This window comes from Pleurodeles waltl, chromosome 4_1, assembly GCF_031143425.1.
Source record: "Pleurodeles waltl isolate 20211129_DDA chromosome 4_1, aPleWal1.hap1.20221129, whole genome shotgun sequence".
Classification (NCBI taxonomy): domain Eukaryota; kingdom Metazoa; phylum Chordata; class Amphibia; order Caudata; family Salamandridae; genus Pleurodeles; species Pleurodeles waltl.
The window spans coordinates 314007188-314020415 of record NC_090442.1 but is presented as its reverse complement, the minus strand read 5'-3'; the positions used below and the strand labels follow the sequence as shown (position 1 = coordinate 314020415).

The window sequence follows — 13228 nt, the reverse complement described above, 5'->3', positions numbered from 1 at the left end:
GAGAGTGAGGGTGTTGCTCATATCCTCCAGCAAATCTGGAAACACAATGTGAGGCATGTCCCAACAGTGTCTAATGACTCATAAGGCAAACTACATTCAAGTAACACAGAGGCAAATAGGCAGAACAAGCGTCTTCCCATGGTTAAGTATTTTAGGTCCCCTGCCTGGTAAGAATTTGGGTTCATTGAGTCTTGCACCATAAGGCTCTCTAGAGCTGGAAGTTGTGTCAGGAAGTTAGGGTTACCTGATGCTGGTCTGTGGTGTCTTTCAGTAGGGCAACTCCCTGCTTGTGCTGCGTTCAAGTTATCTGATTTCTCTTGTCCTGAGGAAGCTGCATGAACACTGTGTGCTGGTGACCTTAAAGGGAGCGACTTCCCATGAAGTTTGTAGTCTTTGAATCTACTCCCCCTGTTGATGTGTCCTTCTCTTGCACTAGTAATCATGGTAGACCCCCAAAGGCAGTAAGAGGGTCAAATTCTGCATGTGAATCTCCAGAGCCCCCTCATTCATGCCAGGAAATTGAGTTGAGGGATCAGAGTTGTTTTTATTTACCTACAGACATGATGGATGTCATCTTATTTGCTTTTCTTTCTGGATGTTGGTCACGCTGTGTTCCTCGGTGTGGTGAGAAGGAAGTTAAGCTCTGCATGGCATGTTGTTCTGATTATTGTGCTTTGCACTGCCCCTGACCAAGCTGCAAGTTGCAGTAGGCACTGTTAAGGGTTACTCGTCAGACATTTTGTTTTTTGTTTCCTGGGTCATCCGTCATTGTCAAGTCATTTCTATGTTCTTTTGAAGAAGCTGACCCATATGCTTCCCCATAGCTGTTTCGCATGCCACATTGGGACTTTAATCTGGTGCTCACTTTTCTGATGGGGTCATCTCATTAGCCCATGCACAGTTGCCCACAGAAGCTGAATATTGTGAATGCTGTTTATATGACATTAATTGAGCTTGGTGTGTTGGTGAGCTGCCACTTGCCACTCTGCTTTAACTTCATTTTTTCTGATCAAGCTCTTTTGTAGTGAAACACTCACTCAAGGAGGTATAAATTGAAGAGTTTTATTGTAATTAGGACTGCCGCACTATCGTCGATAGTCTCTTTCTCCTCCACATTCTGCTCTCGAGTCTCGTGCTTGACATATGCACGAGACACCCACACGAGAGCAACACACTACATTATCCTCTTCCCTTACAAATGGCAAACCAAACATTACAGATTCATCTCGAAATACCAATCAAGAAATATAAAACATAAGAACATAAAGAAAAATAACAAAAAATAAATAAAATAAAGAACATTGAAGAACAGCAAGAAAAAACAATTAACAATAACATTTACTAATACATTTCAGCTAAAACTGTAAGGAAAACCTTACAGAAAACTTGGCATCAATAAGCTAGATTAAATTACAAAATCAACTGTATCTCAAAGGTTTTACCCTTTTCCTACCACTCTTGCGTACATACAAATCTGGATTAAACCTATTTACATCTCTTGAATTTTTTGATGAACAACGTGTTTGCTTGGAAAATCATTACTCTGAAACACAAAAGGTTGATTAGAATCATACGTTATGTTACACTCATCCTTGACCTTGACCACCTTAACAACATTCCACCAATTTTGCATATTGACCCTGAGAGCATTACCACGTATCTTGTCAATAACTATTGGATCAGAAAAATTATTTTCTCTTTTCTTCCTGTGAACAGGTATTTTAATTCTAATTTGATCCCCAATCACCAACTGGTGGGAACAAACTTTCTTCGATGAATAAAAATATTTCTTTTGCTTGATCTGTGCTATCTGAAATTTTTTCCTGACCATACCATCAATCACACTCCACTCACTTTATTTAATCCACCTGGACATCCAACCAGGACAGATTTTTGAAGAGAGTTTCCTGCCACACAACAACTCAAAAGGTGAAAATCCAGTGGACTAATGGGGAGTTATGCGATAAAACCAAAGCATGGATCGTACTGAAATTTGAAAGTTTTACTTTTTATCAATAGCCCACCGCACACAATTCCCCAACACTTGATTAATGCGTTCCACAAGACCATTAGTTTGAGGATGGTATAGTGAACTCCTTATGTGCTTGACATCTCCTTGTAGTAAAAATTCCTTAAATTCATGACTAACAAATTGCATACCATTGTCAGAAACAATAGAAGAATGAAACCCCTCACGTAGAAACACATCTCTCAGAAATTCAATCACATTCCTCGTTGAGGGATCACCTATAAATTTAATTTCTGGCCTCTTAGACTAATAGTCAATTAAGACTACAGCAAACCCCAGCAAGACTGGTAACGTGTTGAACGGACCAATAAGGTAAATTCCCAACTTTTCCCAAGGTATCGAGGGTAACTCAATAGGTTGCAAAGGTGGGGTCCTCACCTTGAATCCCTTTTAACAACTGTTGCATATTACACATTCCTCCATACATGCATCAACACACTGATCCATTCCAGGCCACCAAAATGTTACACGTGACCTACGCTTAAGTGTTCTACCTAAATGACCCCCATGCGCATCAGCAACAATTCTTTTCCTCAAACTCACTGGGGGGAACATACCTCTCACCCCTCATCAGAATGTCATCTTCAACAGACATTTCTCATGATACTTTGACGATTGTCTGGAATTGAATTGGAACCTTTCTCTCTCTGGGCCAACCATTTTTTACAAACTTCATGTCCTGTGCCAGTGCCATGCCCTTCGCTATATCCTCCTTTCACTCACTTTCACTCATTGAACATATACTCTCCAAATCTACTGCTGCTATAAAACAGTTATCTACATCATCTTCCTTCCATCCTCACCAACGCTTGCTTCTTCAAGTGTCGGGAACCTAGATAAAAAATCTGCCCTGACATTCATGTTGCCTGGAATGTAGTGAACTTCAAAATCATACTGAAATAACTTTGTGACTAGTCTTGAAATACGAGGTGTCAATTCCTTAATCTTGTCTCCTGTCAAAGTAGAAACAAGAGGGCTATGATCAGTGCACAAAACAAACTTGATCCCCCATATATACGGATGAAACTTCCTAATATCCCACCAACACGCCAACAATTCCTTTTCAATAATTAAAAAATGTATTTCAGACCCTCTCAAAACCCTTGATGCATAACCCAAAGTATTTTCCACACTTCCTTTCACTTGAGTCAACACCGCACCCACACCAAAACGGCTAGCATCCACAGTTATAATACACTGCACATCTGGATCAAAAGGTTTCAAAATTCTTGGTCCAACTAATTGGGACTTGACCCAATCAAATGCCTCCTGACTGCCTTTTCTCCATTCAAATGCAAAATTTTCCTTTAACAAATTTGTCAAAGACTTGGTTTTTGCTGCATAATCATTCATGAAACATGAATAAAATTCACACAACCCAATAAAAGACTTCAATCCAGCCTTGTCACAAGGTGGTGACGCATCCATAATTGCTTTGACTAAACCAGGTTTAGGTTCAATTCCTTTTTCAGACACAACATGCCCCAAATATTCAACTTTATTTCTCAAAAATTAGCATTTCTCACTTCTCAGAACAACCCCTCTATCCTGTATAATCTTTAACGCTCTTTTCACATTGAGGTCATGTTCCTCCCTGGATGCTGCATGGATCAAAACATCAACCTGAAAAACAGCTACACCCTTAATGTCTTAACATCTGAGACATAACCCTTTCAAAGACAGCTGCTGCAGATGTTAATCCAAAAGGCACTCTGCAGTATTGAAATGTACCTAAAGGTGATACAAATGCGGTAAGATGTCTTGAAGTTGGATCTAAAACAATTTAATGGTATGTTGCTGCTAGATCCAATTTGGAAAACCATTTAGACTCTCCAATAGTAGCCAGCATCTCTTTACTTTTGGGTAAAGGGTGAGAATACACCCAAATATGCCTGTTCAGACTGTGAAGGTCAACACAAATTCTCAAATCACCATCTTTCTTCCTGGTGACCACCAAGGGAAATAACCATAGAGCGGGTTCAATGGGTTCAATAATGCCTTTCTCAGTCAAATCCATCAATTCCTTTTCTAATTTGTCTTTCACACTGAATGGTACATTCCTGAATTTATGCTTGACAGGTATAACACCCTCCTTGACTTTTATTTGATGAGTAAAGTCTTTAATGGTGCCTAATTTCTTAGAGAAAACCAAAGGAAAGTCTTCCATTAAACTGGCCCATAATCACTTGATTCTACCACAAATACTTGTTCTTTGGTACCTGGCCTCAAAATCATTTGAAAGAATCCTTGATGAAACCAACCTAATATGTTTAAAGCTTTTATTGCCATATAAACCTTACCAACATTTTTCCTACCCTTGAATTCAAGCACATCCTCAAAATACCCTGCTAATTCAGTCTGTCTCCCTTCATAGGACACAGGTGCTATGTCTGGCGCACTAAGAAGTCTGACTCCCCAAACTTCCTTACACAGTTCTTGGGTAATCATTGTGATCCTAGCACCAGACTCTACTAAGACTTTAACAACTTTGTCAACAACGCCAATTTCAACATAAGGATCTACACACATTGTAGGATCACCACTCACTATCTGACTCTCCGTAACAATCATTACCATGTCTCTCTACTCCTCTTGGATTTTATCAAATTCATTGTCAACCACCTCTGTGATGTTGGCTACCCCAGTACTGTTGGTATACCTTCCTGAACTCTGTTGAGAAACTGCACTGATTGTGCCACTCTGACACCCATTGGCAAAGTGTCCCATTTTGTTGCATTTCCTACATGTAACATTCCTAGCAGGACACTACCACTCTTATAATGGTTTGGATTACCACACCTAAAACAAATATTTTTTTATTTAAAAAATGGCTTAGAAGAAATCTTAGTCAATTTTAATGTTTTCTCATCTTGAGACTTCACCAATCCTATATTCTCTGTCGCCCTGCACTCCATTTCTTTCACCGACAATTTAGACGTCTCACTGATTTTTGCCAATCTTAATTGAGGATTGCTCATGGAAAGAAGCTTTTGCTGAATAGTTTTATCTGTGCGTTTTGCAATAAATTGGTCTCTGACTAGCTGGTCATTAAACGTCTGAAACTGACAGTCGGCTGCAAGGTTCCTCAATGGTGATATAAAAGTAACCACATTTTCATCAGAATTTTGTTCCCTTTTGAAAAACTTGTGTCTGATTAATACCAAACTGGGTTGAATGTCAAACCTCAGTCCCAGTTTTTTGATTGTCTCAGTATACTCATCAACCTCTTCTCCTTCATCCAACACCAAAGCTAGAAGATGTTTGAATACTGATCTCCCTTCAAATACTAAGGCATGTAGTAGTAAAAATGTTTTCCTCTCAGGATGGAAACAAGATGCACCAATTGCTCCTAAGTACATTTCAAAACATCAAACCATTTTTTCCAGATAATAGGTGGACTCCCAGGTGTCTCTAGAAAAGGTGGCGGTGGATTCACAGACTGCACTGGAAGTCGATCACAGTCCTGAACACAAAAGCGGCTTAATTTAAAGCAAATTAGAAATCAGACACTGTAATGTCACTGGGTGTACACTCCAGAAGGTAATAGAAAAAAATACTGTTGAATTTCAAAGTATCCAGTACCCAAAAATAAAATGTACTTTTTTGTGTTTATTTTGATATTATTTATTATTCTGATTTTTCTTTAGTTGAAAATATGCCAATGTGCGCGCGCTCCTGGTGCCTCACGTTGCACTTGCGTCCTTTACCTACTTTTGCAGCTTGGCTGGCGCAGCTGGGTACACTGCTGGTCTTGCGCAGTCACTTCCTAGGGGTGCTGCTGTTAGCTTGCTTTCACCAATGCTAGTTTTCCCTTTAACAGTAGAAAAGGGCTGCAGTACCTTTTTTTGCCACTAGATGCCACTGGGCTGCTTTTTTATTTATTTGAGAAACAGTCTTTTTCTCCTACTGGCCTCGTTTGTCAAAAGAAGCTGTTGCCAATTATCCAGTTATCTGCCTTTCTGCACGTACCTTTGTGGATAGGAAATCAGCGTCCGTTCTTTTGACGCTTTGGCAGTATGAACGGAAAGGGAGCCTCGAGCCCCTGCGGTCCAGAAAGCTCGTCTCCAATTTCCGTGTAGTGAAATACTCATTCAAAGAGGTAGAAATTGAAGAGTTTTATTGTAATAAGGACTGCCGCACTATCGTTGATGCGCTCTGTTGCTACGCTCCTCACATACGCCCCAACAGTCTCTTTCTCCTCCATATTCTGTCTCATGCTTGACATACGCACGAGACACCCATATGAAAGCAACACACTACACTCTTCTTGTGGACTAAGGCTTTCTTCTTTATTAATGTGGTTACACCATTTCTGTTGGAAAATCTCATCACTTTGCTGACATTCTATCTACCTTCTCTTGCCATCTGGATTGTTGCAGGACTCTTAGTTTCTACATCAACAGGCCTTTCAATTTTCAGGTTATAGATCAACATTTCAGGGGCCACAAATGCTTCAGGAAGGGCAATGAGATTCAGAAGCAGGTGTTTCCCCAGCGATTTGTTCTGTGCATCAAGATCTGCTCTGCCCATGACCAGATGAATCCCCCAGAGGGCATTCTCTGCATCAAGATCTGATCTGCCCTTGACAAGATGATTCGGCAGAGGGCATCGGGCCCATTCACTAAGACGCAGGTCATTTTTTTGGCATTCACTTAGGTGTTCCTGTGTTGGACTAAAACGTGGGCTTCAGTCCACACATTAATCAGGTATAACTGTCTCCTCTCCAAAGTCCACAGGGGTGGGCATTTTGCCAGATCTGGGTTGCAGGATTTTGCCTGTTTTACCATTCCTTCAGACCCACCTGCTTGGTGGTACTGTTTAGTTATTCATTCAAGAGGTGAGAAATAATCTGCAGCTAGAGGTACACATCAGAAGAACATGTTATGTTCCTTTGATAACCATCTTTCTTCTCACCTTGTTCTGAAGAGTGGTCCTGGGATTTATTTATTTTTGTCCTGTGACTTTAAAAAAAAATATATATATCTAAAGTTAGTACTTGTATACAGCATTTTCGGTCAAAGAGGGAAGCCTCGCCACTGAGTGTGTGGTGAAAAGGACCAGGAACCAACTAAGGTAAATAGCTGCTTCTTTAAGTCAATATGGTGTGTTCTGAAATGACAACTGTGAAATAGCAGTTGTGGCATTTGGTTATGGTTTTATAGACTGTATTTTTGACTTATTGTTTTCTCTTTTTTTAAGATTTTGCAACTGTATGTCAGGAATGCACAGATTTCCATTTCCCTCGGCTTTCAGATCAGCTTGAAGTAGTTCAGCAAGTTGTACTTTATGCCAGAGCACAGCGCATGAAGAAATCAAAACAGCAATATGGTAAGCAAAACAAATGAAAAGTGAGACCAATAGAAACATTGTTGAGGTTACATAGAGCTGATTAATCTCTGATGCAAATGTGGACTTTGATGCCATCCGAAAATATGAACAAAGCTAGTGAGAATTTTAGGAGTGTTACAAAATAGTTTTTTCATATTTTTTATTTGTGAAACCCCGTGTTGCATAATAGGAAGTATCAGAGCCTGCATGGCCCACTAAAAATCAGATTTGTATTTCTTTAATTACGGCTGGTCTAAATTTCTGCTGTAAATGTAGAAATCCTGTATGCATGATGTAGATCACAACATTATTTAAACTCTTACTTTAAATAGTAGGAAGTTGGATAACCTACAACACTAAACTTGCATTCTATAAATATAAATATAGTGTTGTTGAATAAGTGATAGATTTTCCAAACAGTGCTACCTGACACATGAAAAATTGCACATACCCAGAAAAAAAGTCACAAATGTAACCTCTGTGACGAGCAAGGTAAATGTTATGTATTTAGAAGAGTATCCTGTTATCTACGAGTTTAGAGGGGGTTTTCTCTAAAGACTCTGGGGATGATCTTGAAACTACCCTTCATGATGCTGCACTGAAATTCTGCCAGCCTGCTCTCCTTCTTGTTCTTTGCTGCGGACACTCACTTATTCCCAGTTTAAAATGGCATTCTTAAGATGGAAAATGGGCTAAGAGATGTGAAATATGCCATTCCAAGATGGGAACAACACCAGTAAAAACTGACAATGTAAATATTTATTTTAATCTCAAGATGACCACTCTTGCACAGCCAGCTGGACCAAATTTGGAATTCAAAGTTCATTAGCTCCATATGCGGGTTATTAAAGGTTGCCTCCAAAATTCCACCATTCCCAGGTTTATATGGCTTTTCCAGTGCTCTTGCAGCACAGATAGACTGGATTGAGATATCTTGTCATGATCAGTAAGATAAATACTATAATAGATTTGTGTTTTTTTTTGCTATGATTTGGACACTAAGCTCTGTCTGATGTCATATAATATGATATAGCTCTGGAAGAACCACACCCTCTGTTTCCAGCTAAATGCAAGGATATGGGAATTCCAGTTGGGAGCACTTTAAGTCAAGATTTCATTATTATTAACATAATTTTACTGTAATAGTATAAAGAGAGTGGATTGGCCCTAGCTTATTGTAGCAGCATCTATTTCACACTGTCTACTTATTTAGATTTTATGAAAGAGACTTCCAACTGCAGATTCCTCACCTTAGAATATTCCCCAGGTGTCTGACTGGATCCAGAAAACTTTGAAGCAGTATCTCTGGATGCCAGTAGGTGGTACCTGCTACTCCACGTCAACATTATTGTCCGTGCCAGCTGTGATATGTGCCGGCCTATGTAGACACCACCTATGAGTGCTGACATCATTTGCTTTCTATATCTTTCTGTCAACTCCGACTCAAAGCTATCCTTTTCGCTCAAAAAAGTTTTTGGTCAGTTTTCTTCCATTGTGCGAGGGATGTCCCTTGAAAAGCAGGGTTTAATCCATGTGGGGAATGTCCTAGACAGATGTCTGTTTCTGATCCCTACTTGGTCTGTCTGTGGCACCTGGGTTGTCCCACAACTCTGTTTCTGCAGAGACTGTACCCAAATGCACCCTAGAGCCATCTGGTAGCTTGAGGTGAAGTTATTAATCGCCCAACAACAGATCACTGTAACTTTGGTTGAAATCACAAGGAAGAATACCGGTCCCGTCCCCAAAATCCTTTCCATAACAGGTCATCATCGAGTTACAAGTCTTTGGGTAAATCCAATCAGAAGACTTCCAAGCAAGACTCCACCCCTCCATGCCACTCTGACTCCCCAGATAAGGCATGTGCTGTCGTCATGCCTTTAGAACTCGTTCCATGGAGCCCATTTCTGACTCACTCTTTGCGTCATAAAAACTTCGTACTTGTAAACTTCGTACTTGTATAGCGCACTACTCACCCGTTAGGGTCTCAAGGCGCTGTACGCATACCGCTGTGGAATCCCTCCTGGCTTTTTCCCTGTGAGGTGCCCACTCCTGGGCAACCTCCAAGGTGAAGCCAGGCATCCCAGCGCTGTTGGGGCCGTTGTGGAGATTAAGAAAGCTATTGCCCAGAGTTACAGAGTGGGACCCATGAATTAGATTAGGCACCGATGCGAGAATTATCAGGTCCGAGGAAATTGAGCCCAAGACCCGCCGAGGCGGGAATTGAACCCTGGTCCCGGGCCAGATTTCTGCATCGGGGTCTGCCGCTCTAACCATTGAGCCACACTTCTCCCCATGGAGCTACTCAGTAGATGGCTGAGTTCCATGAGGCGTTGCTTCACTCATTCATGAATCTAGCTCCTCATGCCCACCTTTCGGCCCCATGAACCACAAAGTCACCCAACTGAGTCCCCACAGTGGAACCTGCATCTCTACCACTTTGGCCCTCTGGATCCATGCTTATATCCCTATTGACTTTAATACAGTATCCCCTCCTGGAGCCACACATCCGTTAGAGTGTGATCCACCAACGCCAATATCAAATTCTCCGAGGCCCAAGGATAGCAGCTACTCCATATAACTGTCCGACTCCGATACAGAGCTGCATCGACCCTTTCTGAGGCCACTCTCGATGTTGCTTATTCCTTCCAATCCAGGCATCTCCTCTGTTTTAGATACTGCCTGTCTACCATGTGGGAGTTTCTTCATGAAATATTCATGAAATATTTGGCACTGACTCTGACAATAGATCTTGCAGTGCTTGAGTCGAAATTGCCTACATGTTCTAGGATGACACTTTGTGTCATGACCTTTATGGCATAGGCACGTCTCTAGTCAATGTCTTGTTCTGTGCTCTGGGCCCTGCTACTGAGGAGAGTGCATATTTTGAGATGGTGATGTGGGGGGTTGCAGAAATCCTTGCCCACTCAAGAAGTGAAGACCAACGTTCTAACTGAAGTCCTTCAGTCAAACCAGACTGAGGGTCTCATAGGCACACTTCTGGAGGTGCATCCTTCAGCTAGTAAAAATAACCCTAATGTTTTCCCTACAGCTGCTCCGGACTGTGATGAACCGGATTGACATGTTTGGACTCAGAATGTTCTCCTCCAGTTTCACCTTTCATTCAGTGAACATAGCGTATCTTCCGTGTCGTTCCTCTTATGCCTTATGGGATTCAGTGGTTCAGATCTTCACAGATGTTCCTGAGGAAGCCCACAACATCCTTTCAGAAGCCACGCAGGATGGCTGGAGTGCCACCAAGTTTATTATTTGTTGTGGCCTTGATACCATGACCCACAAGGCAGAGCATCTTCCCCAGTTTGGCCCTTCTCAGGCATGCATTCCCTGGGCTTGTCCACAGTACTTGTATCAGCTACCTTCTCATTTTTACCCATTACATGGCTCCAGTAGTGGCTTTCAGTGCTATCAGCAATTATTGCACGCAAAGCATAATTTTTAGCTATTTTGTGGCCACTGCCAAGGTACCCAGCTCCTAGCCTCTTTTTTTTTTTTTTTTTTTTTTTTTTAAAGCTTTATTTTACATTTAATATGCCAAATAAGCAGAACACTCAGTGTATATCCACAAGTTCATTGCTGTGTCACATATTCTAGAGAACCGAAATAATGCAGAGTGGGCAGTAGTACATGTACCAAGTCAGTGAGCTTACGTGACTATACAAATATCTTGTTCACACTTGATAGACACGCCTCTTGCATTTGGTAACAATACCCAACACACAGTCATGTTTCTGAATCCTCTTGGTCTGAATCGGAGTCTGAGCTACCAGGGCCATTGAAATCATCCATTAGTAGTCTCCAGCTTGCCACAGCACCAGTGGCTCCGTCATCAGTGCAAGAGAGATGTATATGCTGTTCTTCTGTGATTCCCCCCGTTCTAATACATCCCTGATCCAAACATCAACACTTACCAGGGACCCCATCCATCCAATTGGCCATACTACGCTTCGCCAATAGTAGAGCCAGTTGGAGAAATTTATATAACATCTTGCGTCCCCTAGGCTTCTTTATTATACCTAACAAGCAAGCCCAGGTGTACAGGCAATATCAATATTTGTGGCTCTCACAATCCTGGGCACTACCCCAGTCCAAACCCGTGTACCTCTATACACTGCCAAGCCAGGTGTTAATAGGAGGCATTCTCCTCACCAAAGCGCAAACATTTAGCTGCTTTGTTGGGGTCTATTGTATCAAGCCAGGAGGGGGGTCAAATAAGTTTGTTGTAAATAATTGAAATGTAATAGCTTTAACCTATTGCTACAGGACACAGCCTTTACCAAATCACAGGCATGATCCCAGTCAGAGTCCTCAAGTTGTGCCCCTAAATTAATTTCCCAGGCATCTCTTGCCCAATATGAGGACTATGTCGTATCCCCCTGAGGACTTTGTAAAATAGTGGTGCCTGCCTTCTCCTCACTTGATCAACCCCTCCAATGTCTGAGAGGGAGTTGGAGCCACTGGGTGGGTGCACCTTATCTCCTTTGCTGTATTGTCAGGCTTTGCATAATGGAGGAAGTGTCCCTGCCCCACATTGAACGTGTCCTGTGCTTCCTGAAAGGAGATAAAGTCTTTCCTCGGGTATAAGTCACCTGCTGAAAGGCATCCACCCTCCACCAACTCCATTGACATATCCTGCTCTATGGATCTAAATAGCTTGAGGTCCTGCAGTCGCAATTCCGTATCAAAGGGGACCCTCTGCAACACCTTCTTTACCACTGTTTCCCATATCTGTGCTATTGCCGCACCAGATATGGCACTGGTTCCCCTAATCACCCCCTCCCCTCTGCTTAACCAGTGGGCACGCCATGGTGTCCTCCCTGAACTCAGTCCGCAGTAGCCTCTTTTCCCTGTCATCACTGTCAACCATTTGGCTGCATGCTGCAGGTGTGCTGCAAAATAGTATAGATACAAATCTGGGAGAGTCAGCCTTCCCTCTTCCATATCGCACGTTGGGACTGAACAGCCACCTGTCTGCAATTTCCCACCCACACCAGGGCACTCAACAAACTATTGAGTCTGCGATAATGTTTCCTCTAAGAGGGACCAATAGATTCTGGACTAGATATAGACACCCGGGGAGGAAGACAATCTTGGAAATCGCTGCCCGTCCCAAACTGACAGGGGCAACATCCTCCAGAACTCAATCGACCTGGTCAGGCCATTCTGAACTCTATTCTTGTTAAGACATTGATGCACAGCCATTGAGTGTGTGATCATCTGCCCGAGATACCGGAACACCTCACCTTCCCATTGTAGCAGAGATTGGGCAGCTGTTCCGGTGTTACCAACTCCAATTTCCCCAGTTGAAACAGAAAAGCCCTCCTTGTATTGACATGTAAGCTGGAAACCTGACTGAGGTCAGCCATATGCCCCATCAGTAGGAGCACTGCCTCTGGAGGTGAATGGACATAAATCAGTGCATCACCTGCATACAGCGAGATAATGTTCACCGGTTCTCCCACTCTTATTCCCCAGGGCTCCAACTTCCTGTGCAGCAGAATCATCATAGGCTCAATTGGCAGGGCAAACGAGTGGCAAAAGGGGACAGCCGTGACGAGTTCCCCTCCCGACAGACCAGGCCTTTGGTTCTCACCTCCTTCTGATGTGTGTCTTGGGATCTGTATAGAGTAGTCTCACCTAATCCCGAAAGACTGAGCCAGGGCCCATGCCTTGCATCACCGCCATAAGATAGCTCAATCTGACTGTATTAAAGGCTGTCCCCAGGTCAGTTGATACAAGCGCCTGATCCTGATCCATTCCATCAGCCTCATGCAGGACATGAGTCAACGCCTAAGGTAGTACGCTGTGCTGCGCGCCCACATGGATTCACACTGGCCTTCGTGTATCAGGTCACGC

At 42.5% G+C, this 13228-nt stretch overlaps 1 protein-coding gene across 2 annotated transcripts in view; it reads left to right on the top strand.

Annotated features, from left to right (window-relative positions):
- Nucleotides 1-13228, top strand: part of FERRY3 (FERRY endosomal RAB5 effector complex subunit 3) — a 318703-nt gene that overhangs the window by 98539 nt on the left and 206936 nt on the right. For both annotated transcript variants that reach the window (XM_069228412.1, XM_069228411.1), the window contains exon 9: nucleotides 7229-7357. In XM_069228412.1, the coding sequence (XP_069084513.1) occupies nucleotides 7229-7357 (129 nt within the window). The remainder of the gene's footprint in view (nucleotides 1-7228; nucleotides 7358-13228) is intronic.